Here is a 19312-nt window from a genome sequence, read left to right as displayed (position 1 = left end):
AAATGAAAATGGGATCACATTGGGGAGAGATACAACAGGAACTACTACATTTGGTGTGCATATGTAGTACTTCTAGAAGTACTACTACTGTCACTACTTTTGTTATGAATAGTATTGGTAGTACTTGTAATAGTACAACTACTATGGTGTATGTGTTTAATATATATGCTGACAGAAGTACATTTGCATTTATTAATCCTGAATGAAAGATGAGATAGTTGGTGATTTGAATGTAGTCAATATGCTAACACGTTGAGCTTTACATAACAGAGAGCTGGTGTTGTCAGGTGTGTCTACTCACCATGGGTCCGGGTGCGCCGTTCTCACCAGGTGATCCAGACTCGCCCTACAATGACGGAAACATTTATGAACGTTTCAGATGGTACCACACTGAAAATAGTATGCTGTACGATGATGACCTTAGCAGTAAAAAGATCATTAACCCTTTTCTTGGTAGCTTGCTTAGTCACAATAGATATGTTCAAACAAAAATAATAGAATTTCCTTTTACAAAGCTAGCACACCATAGACTTTTAACTGAAGGTAAAATGACAACAGAGTTGTAGAAAGAGAATATCATTTATATTTTAAACATACTTTAGAGCCAGCAGCGCCATGCTCTCCCTTAGCTCCATCAAGACCTGGATAGCCCTGGAGAGGGACGGGGAAACAGAGCACATTAGGACAACAAGGAGTTAAGAAAACCAGAAACCACCATCTTGAGTTTTATTTGATGGTGGGCTGGCTCCAACGTCCGTCAGCGACAGAAACACTCACTCTGTGTCCCTTGATGCCGGGCAGGCCAGGTGTTCCAGGGAAGCCACGTGCTCCCTTTATATGTGGAAAGAACAGACGACAGGTTGAGAAGAGATGATGCCGGGTCACCGCAACACATCGGGAAGACCGATAGAAAGCATGGAATTATTTTTGTCTCCAAGATCTTTTTTTCAATACAGGATGAGAGCCAGTGGGACACCAAGTCTCACACAGTGGGACCTGGTGAGAGCACAGTTGGTTTCACGGTACAGACCCAGTATCTTCTATTCTTTACTGCACACACCACACACACCAAAAATGTATTACTATAAATAAATACAATTCTGGTACAGCTGCTCTCTTCTTGACTGATGTCTAAACTTTGATCAATCTCCATAGGGGATGTATAATGTATGTCTTCTGTCTGAAAATATAACAGTACTGGCTTACAGAGATAGTAACATTGATGGTTAGATGAAATAGAATCCTATACAATTGGCATGGAGTTGGATGGAGTCCAATTGGCATTGGAGTCTTATGCACCGCACCACCAATTAAAATAATCAATGATAATGCTGTTATTAGAGAATGATCTACTGTTAGAACAATATAACTTCAGAGATAATTAATGTGAGTCGGATGCATAGATAGATAACTACTACTACTACTACTACTACTACTACTACTACTAATAGGACTACTTACACTTTCTCTATGTCTACTAGCCTACTGCTTTTTAGTTGTTTAGTTATTTAGTCAACACCAACCCAGCCAATCTTAATTCAGCATTCATCCAGTTCATCACTCGACACACACAAATTAAACTGTTGAATAATACATAATCAATAATAAATCAAAAGCCAACAAATCTGAAAACTTACCTGAGGTCCAGCAGGCCCACGCTCACCAGATTTCCCTGGTTTGCCAGCCTCACCCTAATACACAAACACAAAGAGTAAATATAATATATACACCATCATTCAGTTTTTTGTGAATGTATCGAAAAAAATATTATTGGCCAGGTAGGTAGTTTGTAGTGTAGCCATTCCCGTTGCGCAAACCAGCATAGTTTTTTCAATGTGGGATTTTGCGCCCCTAGTGGAGATATTTGGAAACTTTAAGTCTGCTACCATCTGGTGGCTGTAATAAGGCATTGTAAATTCTGCCTCATGTAACAATATTCAAATGGTTAAAGATAGGCAGAAGTCATTTTCATATTTTTTTTAGAAAACACTTCTTGCTTCAAGTATTCGAAAAAACATAGACTATTTTTCATTATAATGCAATCAAAGTATGCACTTCAATATGGTTAACACAATAATACCCTGTAGCCTGACAAATTTACCTAAAATGAGTATAATTAGCATAAAATATAATAAAGTATAATCATGTGTCATGTTTTATGACAATTTATAGCCCAACCTCCAACCCAAAATAGGAAAATGTTACAAATAATTATGGTAATTTAAGAGGAAGATCAAGATCTGAGATTTAAGCGTTTGAGTTGACTTTGTTTGAAAGTCAATTAAAGTTTCTTTAGGTAAGATTAAAAATATATTATTTTAGTGTGATTTATTAGCAATGGCATAGCCACCCGTCTGCTATTAGTGAGGGAAAATGCCCTGTGAGAATATCTTACGAGTTGACTGTACCTTTATGAGCCAATGGCTCTGTTCTGACCAATTAGGAAACCTCTTCCCTAATTGGTTTGGGGAGTTGATCTTACCTGTCCAGGTTAAGACTACTGGGTACTTTTCGTTGCGTTTTTCTTTTCTTTTTTTTTTATAATTGGTGATTTCTGACATTGTGTTTGCAACCAAAGTACTCACATCATCTCCAGGTTTGCCAGAAAGTCCAGGGGGGCCACGGGGTCCCATTGGGCCCTGTCAATAAAACAAGAATAATCAACAAACAAATACTCATCCGAACCAACAGGGGCAACAATTAGTATTATTATTAGTAGTTTTATTAGCCATATTTCAGTAGTATGAGTTTATTAGTTGTATCTGGTTACAATGTGTATGTTCCCTTTAATATACAAGCATCCATGGCAGAAACATTCTTAAAATAATTTATTTTCGAGAAATTGTTCTACACAGAGGACTCTAATTATTATTGTTTACTGTCACAGAGACATGAACTGAAAACCTTTCACAACATTGAAGATCTTTCAGAATAGTTTCCCCTGGTTCTGTTCTTTACACAAATCAAAGAACATCTAAGAACATCAAACTGAATACAAAACAACCTTTCTTGAAAAAAACATCCTCACATGATAATCCCACTAACAAACTGTACTGTTCTCATCTATTTCTCACTTAGCTTTGACCTGAGTGAACCTAAAAACCTACTATTCCATTGAGCCATGAAAAATATGAAACACATTAATAGGTTTTTTAATGGATGGATCTTGTTTTTCAATCCTATGTTGTGCAACTCCATTTGAGTGTACGAAGCAGGATGCTCTCCTAAAACCAGAATAATTAATAACGAGCTAATTGGGCCCAGCTGCTCACCGGACCTTGACATGTATAATAAGCACAGTATGACTCAAGGCAATCCATTATGGTGGCTCCTGCTGAGCGGTGTTCCTCAGGCAGACTTGATCTTAATCCAGGCTAATGATGTGTTGGAGCCACGGGTCTCTCAGGGCAGCAGCAGTTTGTCTGAGAGGGCACCTCTCAGGCTGCATGTCTGAGCTCCAGATGAAATTAGTTGCACAGTGGTGGCCTGGCCCTGATTGCCCACTTGTAGCTTTTAGCCCCATTCTTTTTAAAATGCTCCAGCCATTACCTCTGCACTATAGGTAGACACGTTTTGAGTAACCGGATCCAAGGGTATCACAACACAGTGTTAAGCCATGCATAACAATCGCCTGCCTTGTTATGTTTCCGGGGCTGGGGGCGATTTTCAACACAATGTCGTGATTGGTTGTTACCTTGGACATGGTTCTGCACTTGGAGCATAGACAGCGCCTTGAAAAATATTGTGCAAGCCACTCGTCTACCTTGAGCGACTACTAAAGGGTTTTGGTATAGTGAGAGGATATTGCAGGAAGGGAGTGCAGGGGGTAACTCAAAAGGAAAAAGGGAGAAAGTGATATCCAATGGCGCTGTTGGTATGACCTGAAGTATAGGGAGCCAGCTGGCTGTGGCTTGGGAACTACGCAGGAGGTTGAGGAGGTGACGGAGGAGGAGATAGTCATGGTGTTTACAAAACCAAAATGGTAGGAAAGCTGAAGAAGAATTGTGAAGGGGCGAGCAGCTAGTTTTGAAAATCATTGGTGGCCTATGGGAGTTAAGTATAAAGTGTGGAAAGTGTTAAATATTTCACAAACTAAAGTACATTATCAAAGATAAAGGCTTACACTTACAATTTCAGTGTAAGGTTTCAGTGTTTAACAACATGTTCACAACACTGAAATTGTAGGTTTTGGTGTTTCAACTACCTATTTGTTCCCTGGCATGCTTCCGGACTGAAATTCCTTGTAACTACAACCTGAACCGTTTGCTTCATGATATATTACAATCTAAATGTCTGATCCTGGCCAGGGAGGATACTTCATGGCTTGGTGTACTTACAGACTGTCCGGGTTCTCCTGGCTCTCCGGGATTGCCTTGGAAACCCTGTGGGCCCTAGAAGACAGAAGATAAGAGGAACATTACAGGGAGTTTGTCTGGTTGGAGGAATACCAGACGTTGAATAAACACAGATGTAGAGTTTGCTTGGCGGAAAATGACAGGATCTTAACCAACAAAACGATGCACAACCTTATCTTAAAAAGGGTTAACTGTAAGCCAACAGAAGAAATCACCAATAAACATTCAAATACAACGTCATACAAAGTCCCGTCTATATACAGAATTAATGAGAACGATTTAGTAATGATTGCATGTGTTTTATTTTAACACGTGATGTATGCCATTCTGTCTTACCGACCTACTGAATTTGTCTCTTCATTTTGAAATGCAATAATTTAATCTGCATGAAGGAACAATGACTGGGTTGCCAACTTTGAGCACCTAGCTCGAGTTAAATTAAGAATTTGCACTTGCATGTGCACTTGCACGTGCACATATTGGGACCAAATTTCACCATCAGGGGTTTAAAAAGCATGCAGTTTACACACGTGATGGGAGCATAAGTTTAGGTCTCAGATTTAAGGATATAGCCTGACTACGCCCACGCCCTGACTACTTCCACCCAGGGAAATACTCACAATAGTATTAGACATACACTAACCAAATAAAGGTCACACAGGTCATTCACTAATGAAAGCCAAAGACGTGTTGTTTTCAATATAAAATTCTTGCTTGAATGCCTTCTTGGCTCCCAGCTATGAACATGACCAATCACCAGGGAGATTAGCATCACGCACCAATTAGGGAGTCAATTAAGAGACAGCCTAATAGAAACGCCATATGAAACACCTGTTTCTTCAAATCTTCAGCTATCTTTTAGAGTGAAAGTAATTTTCTTGGTTTAACAATTACGATGTGACCGCAATATGTTCGCCTTGTTACCCATGTTGCTCTCGCAGTGTTATGGCGGGAGAATTGTTTGAGCAGCGTGACAGTGTGAGGCTGAAGGTGAAAGCGTGTGTCACACACCAGCACCGTGAGAGTTGGCAACCCTGATATGAGTCCTTTAAAAACGAAAACCCAGTCTGAAGTGTATTGTAAACAACGACGTAAGTGTCTGCTGAGGCAGCAAGTTGAGACAGGTCGGCCTGGCACTGCCTTGAAACCTAACAGCTCTCAGGCTGAAAGCTTAAGCCGTGGGCTGCTGCTTGAGAGCTGTGGAAGAGGGGACTAAAGAGCGGCAGGAAGCCCTCCTCGTAGGCCCATGAAAGGCATAGTGTCAGCTGTGTCTAGGCTGTGACGCATGGGAAAAGCCCCAGTGCCAGCAGCTGGGGGATCAAAGTTGTACTTTGAAGTTGTACCTAATGACGTAAACTGTATGGCGTGTTGTGTCCCTATGTTAGCTGCGTGTGTATGTAAATAAATAGTTCAGGTCTTAGCTGGGCCTTTATTTCCGCCAATAACAACTGCCCTTTCAGTTATCGCTCAGGTTGTGGTCTTCCTAGAGTCAAGTTGAGTTTATGTGTACGCAGCGTCATTATGAATTCAGTCTCAGTTGAGCCCTCACAGGAACCACATTCATATGGGATAAGAAGTGGCCCCTGAGGTTTTGGCCCTCAAGGAACACCCCTCAATGGTGAGGGCGAAGGGAAAGAAACCCTGACAAGGGACAAATAAGAGGGCTCTACGGGGATTATAGCAGAAAAGTATACAGTAATACAAGGCCCTTCTCCATGAACTCAGGTCAGCCTGGTGGGTCTATCGGTGTGTCCCTGGAAGGAGGGGGCGCTGGCGGGTGTATTGGTGTCTACATGGGTGTGTTGTTTGACAGAGTGACGGAGGTACTTACAGGTGATCCGCTGGGGCCCGGTGGTCCTCGTGGGCCCATTGGTCCCTTTGGGTAGGGGGTGGTGGGGGAGGGGGAACAGGAAAGAGACACAAAGTCAGCATCAGGACAGAAAGCCCTGTTCTGCCTGTTGTTTCAAAACCTACACATGTGCACAAACACATTCCAGGCAGCTGTGGGAAGCCTGCACTTATCTTATGTTGTTGAAAAAAAAAACATCTTCAGGTGAACTCAAATTATTTTTTCAGAAGCTATAAAAATACATTGCCTTTGCCCCAAAGCATCAGAAACTCTGTGACTTGCCCTGCTAACCCTAACCCTATACATAAATCCTTTGGAATTCCTCATTGGCATTCAAATTCATCTCCCTCACTTTCTTTGACTTTCACTCTTTATTGATCTAGTCGTCAAACTCTCTCTCTCTCTCTCTCTCTCTCTCTCTCTCTCTCTCTCTCTCTCTCTCTCTCTCTCTCTATATATATATATATATATCTTATTTGTCTGTCTGTCTATCTGTCTATCTGTCTAACTTTCCATCTATCTATCCTTTTATTTATCTGTCTATCTATCTATCCCTTCCCAGGCAGCTACATATTTCTGAGTTCAAAGGTCATGAGTGTTAGGGTTGTTCTCATAAGTGGAGTGCTTGAACTCGACATGACTGATGTGCAACTGTCAACACAACTTCCAGCCATTTCCACACACATACAAACCAACTAAACTAACCCAATGAACTTTTTCGGTTTGCTAAACAACCACAAGATAATCAGTTGGATTGTAAGAACAAAACACTTATTAATGTGTTTTTCTGTGCTTGTTAGACCTCTGTGCTCTGCAACACAATCTGCTGTATGGCAGCTTCTGCTTGGAGTCACATGTCAAAATAAATGTCTCCTTCGAGTGTATGGGTCATTGCTCCGCAAGAGGAGATCACATTCTATGGAGGTGATGAGCCAAAAGCCCTTTCTCTCTCCCTTTCTCCTTTCAGATTTAAAAAAGAAATATAGATTGAAAGTAGGATATAATGTGATGTCAATTAAATCAAGTTACCAATATTCCCAGTGAAAAGGAACTTGGACTAAGTTTCCATGCAAGCTCCGCTAAGGTGGAAGGAAAAAATTAAAACCCTGAACGTATCCCTCTTTATATGCACTCCCTTTATAGGGTTCATGTAAAGTATGCTGATTATGCTTCAGAAATGTGGGACAGTAGCCAAAGAAAATGCAGGGACACGCTTCAACGCATAGATGGTTCTCGAATGGGAATGAAAGTGTTCTTTTCACCTAGTGTAAGGGGCCTTGTCACAGAGCATATTGGGGAGGGGTGTTATCAATAGGCCTCTATACCCTATGGTGTGTTTGTTTGTGTGTGTGTGTGTGTGTGTGTGTGTGTGTGTGTGTGTGTCTGTATGTGTGTGTGTGTGTTTGACATCAGTACGGGGGCATGTTTAAGTGTGCTTGTGCATACATGTGTGTGTGTGCGTGTGTTTGGGCTTTGAGGCTTGGAGAGACACTGAGAGAGCACTGTTGAAGTGTCTGTGGTGGGGTTGGGTTCAGGTATGAAGCGGGGCTGGGGGGTGTGTGTGTATGGGGGGAGGGAGGGGGAATGCTTTAGATGTGGAGGAGTAGGTCAGTTCGGTCCAGCCACCAGAGCCACAAGCACATGAATGGACAGACTCTCTGCTTTGGGAGCTGAAGGTGAGGCCGGCAGAGACCAGAGCACACTGTGGGGCTCTGAAAGACCCTTAGCCTCATCTTCTGGTGTCCCAGCACACCAGCTTAGACCGGGGCCTCAGCCCTCCCAGCTGGGGCCGGGGCCTAGGCTGACAGCCAAGCGCCGATGCGGTTTTCCAAGCCGAAATAGCTCCCAGCAGTCCTGCTTCTTATTCCAGCTAGCGCCATCTGTCATTCCAGCTAGGTGGGCTGGGTTTTTTCTTTCATGGCATTTGAAAAAAATAAAAACGAAACTCTAACAACGTCTGTTTCCTCTGTGGCCATGAAAACACCTCCTCCTTAAACTCCACGGGAGGTGTTTATTTTTCCATGGGGACCCACCAGAGGGGAGGTGTTTTCCTTCTCTACTAGAGGGACCCGGGCAGGTTCCAACAGAGGCATTTGAGTTCATATCAAACCAAAAACACGAACTCCCTCTGGGAAAAAAAAAAAAGAGTATCCATGGCTACATCCATGAATGTACGCCTTTCTGGTGAGCGCCATTGATCCAGGTGGTGCAGTGCTGTGAAACGGGGGTGCGGACAGTAGGGTGGACTCATGGGGGGGGAGGCGCTCTCTCTCACCATTGGTCCCTGCATCACGCCCATCTGAGCTGCTCCGGACTTCTCGTCGAATCCACCGGCCATCTGAGCAGCAAAGTTCTGTGGGAGGAGCGCCAGAGAGGGACATGTGTTAGGAGGTGTTGAGACGTGCGCTTGAGCATTGAACATGTTCTGATGTGGACGGCAGTTAAAAAGGTTTGGAAATGGTCCACTCTCACTACTACTTTAATTTAATGTACTTTAATTTGTGAATTAAACGCTTGGATTTGTATTAATTTATATTTTATTTAAATAAATTGAACTTGGATATTATTGCTTGAATCAGACTCCATTCGTATTTAGTTTCTGGAGATGCTTGAAAGGTCAGCAAACTTTGGCTAAGCTATCCAACATAAAGTTTGAAACTAACTAACAAAGTTTCTCAATCCTCTCAATAGATCAGATATCTATAGACCTGTTATTAAGCCAAGTTCAAGGAATCTCCGATTATTTTCGGTCGACTTTTGTCAGGGCAGGAATGGATCAGGTTTTGAGGTGTTTGTCAACTCCATATTTGATGGATGAGCGCAGAGGAAGCAGACACAGCAGCCGCGTGAACTGGTTTAATTTCTCCCCTCTCCACACAATGAATCTCCTTGTTGTTTCCCAACCCCCACCATCTTCTCTCCTTCCCAAGTCTCCCATGCCACCTCCTGTCCACTCACCTCCCCCACCCCCCACCCCCATCTCTCTCTCTCCCTGGCAAAGAATGAGAGACATTCTTTCTATCTCTCCCCTCTCTGTAACCCCCTCACCGTCATCTTCAACACAGCCAGCTCCAGCCAGAAATCGTCTTCTCTGCTAATGTTGTCACCACCACATAAAGTTCTGCCTTTTGGGGGCCAATACTTTCACCCAGTCAATCTGATGCTTTTCTGAGCATCCGAGCATGTTGGGGCGTCCGACCTATGGACTTTTCCACGGCGGTGTTTATAGGGAGACCAAACCCCACCCAGCCCTGCCTCCTCTCATCACCCTGGGCATGTCATGGGATACTCACTCCGCCGAGGCCTGGGGGTCCGTTCGGACCTGGAGGGCCGGGGGGGCCCGGGTTTCCAGGGGTACCGGGTTCACCGTCTCTTCCACGGGGGCCGAGGGTTCCCTGAGACACAAACACAATGAGGAGGGGGCGGGGATTAGTTCAGATGCATGTGATTCATTGGAGTTCTCATGCCAATCATGAGATACTATGATGGTGTAAAAACAAGTGAGAAATGTGTGGACCAATCGATAACTTTTGTTTGGGCCTGTTTCTACAGGTTCAGTCAGTCTGCACGTTAAGATTAACAACATTTCTTAGAACAATGCAATGTGCACTGGAATGTATGTTAAGGACCTAATCACGTCTGATTAATTATAATTAGACTAAATATTTTTGGTTAAACTAACTGGAATTTAATCTTGGAAATTAAGCGAGGAAGGCTTAAATGATTGCATAAGTCGATTGTATTTGAGTTTATAATGCTGATCTCTTTCAAAACAAGTCGCAGCCAAGTAGCAATCAAATGTTAGCCTCAATTGATATCATCATTGTAAATGCTGATGTCTGTGTGTCATTTAAGGTTAATAGACAATCAGAAACATTGAACACGGGTTGTGGACAGGCAATGGGGAAATCATTACAATAACAATTAGGCACATTACTGTATGAAGCTATTGAACTACAGTTCCGAAATACATTTAATTCTTGAAAGGTTTCAGAGAGCTCTGTGAATGCCTGATGAAATGAGCAACGAATCCTCTTTTTAGGTTTTTCAAAAACAACCAAAGTGTCTATACATTTTTTATAAAGGGATTAGACATAATTGCCCATAGTGCTATTCAAATTAAAGACAAACAAAAAAAAACAACCTGCAAGAAAACATTGAACAAATCGAATATATTAGGTACCATATAGCATGCTTGGAAAGACAAAAATGGGCTTGTGATAATAAATAAATGGTTATACATTGAGATTGGGATAACCAATGATAGGACATCGAAATAGCCAATCTGCTCTTTATAAATATCTGTCTCTATATAGACAACACTAGTCTGTGTGTTTGTAATGATGTCAATCAAGCAATATGCTCGGGCCTAAAAGATGTAAAAAATAAGAAATGAAAATGGATTATTATTAAATAGTTTTCTGATCTCAAGGTCAATTATTGACCTTTAGGCCCCACTTCTCCTTGGTGCAAATACCAACATCTATTATCTGTTCCCCTCATTGCTCCACTAAAGTACTGACCCGTGCACTGCAGAACAAGTTTCTTTATGCAAACTTATAGGAATACCTCAGCAGACGTCACAAAATCGCTGGGATGATGAAATCCCACCCTTGCTTTGAAGAAGCTCCATCTTGGAGGCAAGCCATTCTTCTCGCAGTAAAATATTCACAAACAAGACCTCCTCAGACTCCTTAACCCGGTGGCTGACGGCCATGACACGCCACATGAGCTGTTCACATTAATGCAAGGATCAAAGCCTGACAAGACCGGGGACGCTAATTTAACACCCTCATTTGAATAAGCATCTTGTTACTGCCCCGGGTTTATGCTACGGCACCCAGATCTGTTAAAACAACCCACACGCTTTAAGAGGAGCTCATAGCCTGACGGGGGTGGGGGGGGTCACTGAAAGACTGCCACTGATCCAGACCTGGAAGGTGTACTAGACCCACACGCCCAATGCCCCACCCCCACCCCCAACCGGCTCAAAACCCAATATCACTCTTAGGACTGTTATTTTTTTTCTGTCAAAAATAGCCTAAGGGGGGGGGGGGGGGGGGGGGGGGGGGGGGATCTAGGTCGGTCAACTCACCTTCTCGCCCTTATCTCCTCTGGATCCCCGTGCTCCTTGCTCTCCTGACGGTCCCTATACGAAGACAAGATGGTGGCCATCAGTTTATTCAGGTGTTGTCCAAGAATGTGTCAGCAGTGCAATTTAAAATAAAAATAAATCGAATGTTTTTGGCTTTGCTCGTATACTTCTACTTCGAAAGATATTAAAAACACATTTGAACGTTGTTTTCAGGAAACGGCAAAACCTAAACGCCTAGTGCTCTACGCGCTGCTTGTTGGGAGACGTTTCTTCCGCTGAAGTGCAGAAGAGGTTTTCAGGTGTAAAAGGTGTTTTTAGGTGTTTTCAGGTGTAAAACGTCAACCTGCTGAAGGCAGTGCATACCATTGGACCAGCTGGCCCTCTGGGTCCTACGACCTAGAGAGAAGAACAAAGACAAAAGGTAATGGAATGAGTAGAACTTTGTTTACAGGGCATTGACACTTAGATTTGACTTTATTCGTTCTTTTATTAGCTGTGTATTATCCTGTAACGAACTGGACGTTTTTATGTCAGACTTTTCCAATAAATCCTGTGGTTTGCATTAGAGATTACTTTTACGGGAGCACTTTGTAATGCAGTATAGTGCCGTTGTGTGCATTGTGTGTGTTAGTACCATGTGTACACGTTGTCATGAAGTAACATAAGAGCAGGTAGATGTATACACATTTGTGTCTGTGGGTCTGTGTCCTTAATGTAACAGTTTTCCCTCCACTAGTGCAGTGTTGCTCACTGCTAATCTCCCTGGGCACAGCATTATCAAAACACATGCACAATAAACAATGCCTTGTTATATCCAGCCATGGGCTTGAATTCCCTAAGAGGGGTAAAGTATTTCCATATGCAGCGTGGCAACGGCTGGGGGCTCCAGTCTCTCTCCTTCTCTCTTCCTTTCTCGCTTTGTCTTGAATTCTATCTTTATATGCCTCGCTCACCTGTCCAATGGGAATTTTTATAGGGGGGTTGAATGGAGGACATCAGTCTGTGTTGTATTGCGCTTGGGCTCCTTAAGAGCAGGCTAATTGCCCTTCCACAGTGCATTCTTTGTGTTCATCCGTGTGATTCCAGCAATCTATCTCTGTCTATATGATGCTGGAAATACTTAAAAAAGGAGATTAAGAAAACACCTGATCTCTCACAATGCATTCAAAAATAGTTTTTTTCTATCGATTTTATCATTCTCCTGTCCCCTTTTTAGTGAGTTTCAATTATTCTGAAAAGATTGGTAACATTGCATCCCTGTGGAAATGTTTACTTACATCTGTAATATCTCCAGGTTCACCCTTCTGGCCCTATGAAGATACAGAGAGTAAAAAACAGCGAAAGATTAAATAAATAGAATGCTATCCACTTATTAATGCATGCAGTTATCACACACTACTTTAATTTATATACCCCTGCCAAGCATTACACCTTTAGAAAACCCATCCCTATGAAAATAGCCAGGTCAACAAGACACCTCAGTATTAAACGTTAAGTGTGGAGCCTTCTCCACCCAGTTCTCATTGATATCCATAGACAGCAAGAGACAGGAAGTAACTACTATGTGTCTAAAAAGCCCCTCCACATCAAAGAATCCCCATAATCCCCAAATCACACAGCCACACTGTGGATCTGATACAAGTCTGAGACAGGGACAGATTTAATTGTAGGTACTAGCAGGTACATTTCACACAAGGCCAGACACTCAGACAGGGTGAACTGCGCACGCACACAAACACACACACATACACAAAGTATCTCACCTTAGCTCCGGACGCGCCTGTAATGTAGCGAAGACAGAGAGGATGGACAAAAATAGAATGATAGTTAATAACTATAGTAACTAATTGCACAAGACAAACATCTAGTTGAACCAACATAGATATCTAGGCATTCCTCTAAAAATCCACTCCAGTTCCCTACACCGAACCTATGCTGATCAAACACACAGCACATCTAAGAGCCAAGAGCTCATCAGGATCAGTGAAGTGTTGACTGACTGAGGCACCATCTCGAAGCACAAGCGTAGCAGCAGTTGATGTGTTATGTTAAGAATAAAGCCATGAAATGGTTGCACCTGTTTCTGCACATTAGAGTCTTTAAGACAAGTAGTAAGCCAAAATGTTATATAAGCAAGTGATTCATGTTTCTCTTTAGTGTAAACATATTGTATTGTGTTTTGTATTGATAGAGTAAAGCCTATGTTAAACATATGATATTGCCTTGAAATATTATGTATTCTACAAGATTGTGAGGCAGAAGGTGTGGACAATGGCAATTATGATTTTCAATGATGCTTCTCAAAAATAGATGATTCAATGAATGAATGGATAACAAACAGTTTGGTTTGTTAACTCAATATCCAAGGCCAATGAGACACATTTCTAAGAACTCCAATTTGGAGAGCCCCTCACTGACAGAGAGGATTGAGTCAGGGGGTTGGGCAGTCTCTGTGTGAGGGAGGTATTTCATAATGACTCCCACATGTTTTCATCATTTTTTAGGGGCAGAGTAGACTAGTATTCACATATTCAAGATGGGGGCCAAGGTGAGCCAGCAAGGGAAGAAAAATAACATTGAGGTAGCATATCACAGAAATACCATCAGAATTGCCATTGTTATAGTTTTGTTCATTCGTCATTTGTTTCTTTGGGGGAGGCAGGGGGTTGGGGGGGGATAAATAACAGTATTCAATCCAAGGATGATAATAATAATAATGTTAAGAATAAATATGGCTATTATTCGTCCTTGGAAGAATACCCTTTTCCGCCCTTTGCAAACTTCCCCCAAAAGGAAACAAGATGATATTGCAACAGTAATTTATTTATGAGAAGTGTGAAATAAATAAATTACGACCACTGGTCTGGGGCAGGTCAGCTGCGCAGATGGGGCAACACTCTCCGAATGGGATCTCTGGTTTGGGGCAGTCTCTTATCTCCTCGCAATTAATCTCGTCGCACAGGACGCTTCCCGTGTCACACACACAGATGCGACAAGGCTCTGGCTTCCACACGTCCTTGTCGCTATAGCGTTGTCCATCTTGTACACAGCTAAATGCATCGTCCTCTGTGTGTTATGAAACCATCCCATGCATGGGGTGGTTGGGTTTGAGGGGAGGAAAACAGATTATGCATTGGTTTAGTACTTGATACACGATATTAAAACTTGTTGCGAGTGAAGATTAATTGAGGAATGTTAAATAGTAATCGTAACTTTTACAGTCAATCTTCTTCAAATCAAACAATCAAGCCTGCTGTAGGCCCACATCAAGAAATGACAATCGTATTTAATTCTATAAATGTGCAATATGCCAAATAGCACAACAATGTGCAATCTCATTTTCGGCCACAGGGAGGCATCGCTGATCAACAATACCTCCACTTCCTCGTTGCGCATGGTAGCTGAGGGTTTAGGACTTCCTCACCTCACTCGTGCATGGAAGCACGTGCCTAATCGTCAACCCTTCTAATTGCACTCTAAAGGTAAATATAGACCCGCTTTAAACTGGGAAGACGCCCTCAATTACTGCACACACCAAAGACAGACTTTACATTGACTAGCTAAGAGAGCGGTTCCGCATGCTCTGAAAGCCAATGGTGCGAAATGGAACGTGAATAGTGGGAGAGTGCGTCGACGGGTCACCACCTCAATAGGCCTACTAATGTATTGCCCTACGCACCAAGCTTTATCAATGAACTAGCTTGACATTAGGATTCCATATACCTTGCTATTGAGTTAACTTATTCAATGTACCACTAAAAGCAAAATGCTCTGATTGGAATCTTGGCAATTTCTGATCAGAGCTTAATCAGCCAAAGGAAAGCCTTTGGATCGGGCAAGGGGGCTAAGGCTATAAATTAAGTACAGTAGTTCTATTTACTCATGGGGCCCAGTACGTTACAGGTAACGAAGTGGACGTCCTCTGCCATGAATGGGTTCCTTATGGAAATGAACAGACTGGGCAATTCACAAACTATTGCCAATGCAAATATGGGGGCACAAATCACATATGTCAAATGACAATTCAAACAAGCCAGCAAGTAAATGGTTTTCTTAATGTTTTTTTTGATTGATGCTTTGTGATATATGACCTTCAATAAATGGACAGGAAGTCATACTAGCCTACAAATTCTTTAATTGATCCAACCAGACGTGCCCCATTGTTTACTAGGTGAATTTCGTCAATTGCATCATCATGCAAATTCAGAGGGCCCTCAATCTCTTGCTGAGGGTCAAAAATATGCTATTCTATTTCTCCTGTGTTGGCAGCTGCAGTCTACTGCTCGTGAGGGAGCAAAAAGGAGGGATGAAGAGTCTAAAGTGAACCCAGGTGTTCTGGAGGACTGGAATCTACTCTGTTTTTACAGCAGAGGCTGCCACGGCGACGAGTATGTGCTGACCTATAGACCATGAGGCAGCTCTCTTCTAGCATCCATGAATGGTAAGGCACTGGCTACTAGATCAATGTGGCACCCTGTCCGCTGCCAGTGTATAGGTCAGTGCCAGTGGCCATCAGTGCTCTATCTGTGTCTGGCTGTCTGCAAGACACTCTGGACTCTTGGGGCCCTTTTTGGGCTTCCCAGGCATATTTCTGTCTGGAGTTGTCTCTCAGGAAAAGAGAGACTTGCTTTATATTCAGGGGCCTATGACTGAAAAGGGTAACCTGAGACTTCCAATTTCTTGAGATGTGTTTTTTTTTCTTTATTTCTTTCTCGCTTTGGCTTGAACTTTTTCCTTTCCTCTTTGAGCACCACCCGTTTTTCTCTTCTGATCTGGAATCTTGGCATGCCTGTCACATGCAGAAGAATGCACCTTTCCCTTGAGAGTATTCTATTAATTTCTCTCATTCTTTCCTTTAATCATTTTTTTAATCTCCAACTCTTGTCTCTTGTCTATTTAGCGACCGCCTGTCACAGCTCTCTAGGAAGAGTAGCTTAACAATTTACACTGATGGCACCCTAAACTCCAAAATAAGCACAAATTGAACACTTAATCTCTCTCACCTGGATTAAATGTATAAAGTGAATTCCTGCTACACTGAAATACCGCTTTCAGTGTACATCCACGCATAGACAAAAAACGAAAAATAACGCTGTGCATGGCAGGCAATCAGCCGCCTTTGAATGACAATTAATTTCTGAATTTTGTGAATATTAAAAGGCCTCTTTTGATTAGTATATGTGGGTCCCCCTTATCATTGGAAATCCACCTTTTCGTTGCGGTTCAACAAGCCTGGATTTGCCTCGATGCCCTCTGACAGCAAAGGAATGTTAACGCAGATTACCAAAGGCCCTTGAGCCTGGCCACCTTTTGCGGATGCACCCCTCCATGCCACACATCCATGACCCTTTTTTCTCCCTCCACACCCACTACCCCCTCGGAATTCCTTCGGTGGACCCACAGCCACAGGTGTCCGACGGCGCAACTATTGCGTGAGCCTGATGCAGGAGATTACTGTGGCAAATTGCTGAATGCGCTCACAAGTTAACTCAGTCAAACATCCAAACCGAAATGAATATTTAGTTGATGATCACCGTCGGAACAATCAAAGTACTTCCTAATGACCGCTTTCACAAGTGTTTCCTTGAGAATTAGATTTGACCCGTTTGCGTCTAATTCAAGCGTTTTTACGCACACCAACACGTTCTATTCGACCGACATTCCTCGCTCGCAAGATCTCTCCCATTAGCCAGTATTTGTTGAATCATTATACAATTTATTTTAAAAGTGACTTGAGATCCAAACGAAGGCTCACAGGTCGTGCGTAAAAGGTACGAAGAGTTAACGAAAACGAAAAGAAAAGGTAACAACATGAACGCTTAACCTTTAGTTATTATGCATTAGGTGTAGTGCAACAATTACAATTGCGATAGAAAATAGAAAAATGTCACTTACGGTCATCCTGACATCTCACCACGGCTAATAGTGCGACCTGGGTTGCTACAAGTAGCAATACAGTCCTCGAATCCACAAAGCTGAACATGTCTAAATATTAGACATGCGGCGCTTTTAGGGGAGAAAAGGAAAGGGATGAAGGTAACGGATGCTTCTCTCAGTGTGTGTTCTCCCAGTCACAGAGCTGAACCGTTTAACGTTCAACTTTCCTTGGGCCACCAGGGAAATCCAGCGACAGACCCAGACCCCTGCACAAACTCAGCACCGACCTTCTTCTGGTCAGGCACTGTAGTTTTATGTCCCCGTTACCTTCAATGAATCTTCGTATATTCCAAAAATCATGCCCAGCCCCTTACCCCCTGTCAAGCTGAAATCTGAGTCCCGTTTCCCTCCCATTCTGTCTCCCAGGTTCCATTATCAACGTCCCAGACCCCTCCTTCCATATTGCTGTCACTGTAAAGGGGGTACCGGTAAAAGTAAAAAGTTTTTTCTCGCAATCGCGCCGTCCCGCCCACCTCGCTGCAAGAGGTCTGTTGAGAATATGTCTCGTTGGATGTTAAATGACCATGTCATGGGATTTACCCACACATTAATCAACGTAGTGCTTTATCAAATATGACACTCTATTTCGGTGCTTGAGGTGAACGATTTCGTGATTTGTAATATGGGAGCAGTGCAAACTTTTAACACCAACATTTATATTTGCCAGTACATGATGAGAATGCATTCATAAAATGGTATTACAACTGTATGGTTTCATTAATGATCAATCAGAGGATATGCATGTGACCATGAGGCAGCTTTTAAAGCATCATGTGCTACATCAATGAACAGGTGGAAGAGTTAAATTGGGCAGGGCCAGGTCATTTCTGGGTCTACTCCTGCTCTATTTATTGCCCTGCTGCACTGCATGTCTTTTACGTATAAAGCCATGCAGTGCCTCGATATCGATTTTCTTTTTTCTTTTCAGTTTAGTTCTTATAGTATGACAATTAGGTTTGGGATGCTAGATAATATAGAAGCTGTAACTTTTATTAATTTATGTGGGCTCATTATACTCACAAATTTAATTGAGTGTTGAGAAAATGTTCCAACAAAATTATTATTTTTTATCGCTTAGATCCAAATTGGGTGACCTAGTGGAATTACCTCGTTACCAAAATATAGTCCAAATAAAATTAAAATGCATACCTGCACTAGCGTTTAACGCGTCTTAAATATTTAGTCAGATTACGTTGCTCTGTCGTCAACTGTAACTCATAGCACCTTGATTGACAGCTAGCTTTGGTTATTGATGGAGTCACATAGAGGCAAAACTGTACCCTAGCCACCGCGACAAATCTTCAAACTTTTTGCAAAGCTATGCGCTGCTACAACATTTGTTCTATGCAGACACCTTACAGATTTATTTTTGAAAAATGCCATCTGACTTCTGTTAGATAGGGGCTTTAATTGTCCACTTGTAAACCTGTATTGATTGACTGAAATAAGGAAGGATGAATGGAAAAAGAGGCATCATGTAGTCGTGGAAGAACCTACACCTTCCTTAACAGCAATGTCCCAGCCTGTATAAAGGCCCATATTGTCAGCCACTCTTCTTTTTTTTTATGTCAGATGTGACCAAGCTATTGATTGGAAGCATCGGCAGCAGGCTGCGCCATTTGCAGTCTGCTGCTCTGGCTATTTATAAGACAGGCTGAGGGACAGTTGCTCTAGCTTCATCCACTTACCCCGACCCCAGGTCCCTCTGTGCAGGTTCTGACCTATCAACCCCGACCCCCTGACCCCCACACACTTTATCGTAAACGGGGGCAGCTGGTGCTTCCCCGAGCACGCAGCCTGGTTCCTGGGCTATCCTCATTGGCCGATCACAGCACACTGTCGTGTTGCTACACGGTGACGCTCTGATTGGCTGTGGCCGCCAGACGTTTGTATTTTGTGGAAGTAGGGGAAGGACAAGTACAGACCTGTTCGTCAGGCCAAATTGAGCACCCTGTTGTTTCAACAACAACATAGAATTTCACTAATACTAATTCATTATGAATTGTTGTGGTCAAGTGCCCGTGTCCTTTTTGTGTATATGGGACTTTATATTGCAGCCAGTTCAGCTTTGAATCA

The 19312-nt window shown here is 42.6% G+C and overlaps 1 protein-coding gene across 3 annotated transcripts in view; it reads right to left on the bottom strand.

The window, feature by feature from the left end:
* The window catches only part of col2a1b (collagen, type II, alpha 1b), a 43888-nt gene extending 26424 nt beyond the window's left edge, over positions 1 to 17464 (bottom strand). Inside the window, exons 1-15 of one of the 3 annotated variants that reach the window (XM_079748324.1) lie at positions 17195 to 17464; positions 14156 to 14365; positions 13063 to 13079; positions 12577 to 12609; positions 11663 to 11695; positions 11300 to 11353; positions 9498 to 9599; positions 8480 to 8557; positions 6187 to 6231; positions 4338 to 4391; positions 2586 to 2639; positions 1638 to 1691; positions 778 to 831; positions 598 to 651; positions 302 to 346 (exon numbers count right to left, since the gene is read on the bottom strand). In XM_079748324.1, coding sequence (XP_079604450.1) covers positions 302 to 346; positions 598 to 651; positions 778 to 831; positions 1638 to 1691; positions 2586 to 2639; positions 4338 to 4391; positions 6187 to 6231; positions 8480 to 8557; positions 9498 to 9599; positions 11300 to 11353; positions 11663 to 11695; positions 12577 to 12609; positions 13063 to 13079; positions 14156 to 14365; positions 17195 to 17282 — 975 coding nt within the window. In that variant the 5' untranslated portion in view covers positions 17283 to 17464. The remainder of the gene's footprint in view (positions 1 to 301; positions 347 to 597; positions 652 to 777; positions 832 to 1637; positions 1692 to 2585; positions 2640 to 4337; positions 4392 to 6186; positions 6232 to 8479; positions 8558 to 9497; positions 9600 to 11299; positions 11354 to 11662; positions 11696 to 12576; positions 12610 to 13062; positions 13080 to 14155; positions 14366 to 17194) is intronic. The other 2 variants (XM_079748325.1, XM_079748326.1) reach the window with 2 other exon arrangements.
* Between the last annotated feature and the right edge of the window lie 1848 nt (positions 17465 to 19312).

This window comes from Pollachius pollachius (assembly GCF_949987615.1).
Source record: "Pollachius pollachius genome assembly, chromosome: 12".
In the NCBI taxonomy this organism is placed as follows: Eukaryota; Metazoa; Chordata; class Actinopteri; order Gadiformes; family Gadidae; genus Pollachius; species Pollachius pollachius.
The sequence above is the reverse complement of the archived record's forward strand: the minus strand, read 5'-3'. Positions and strand labels throughout refer to the sequence as shown.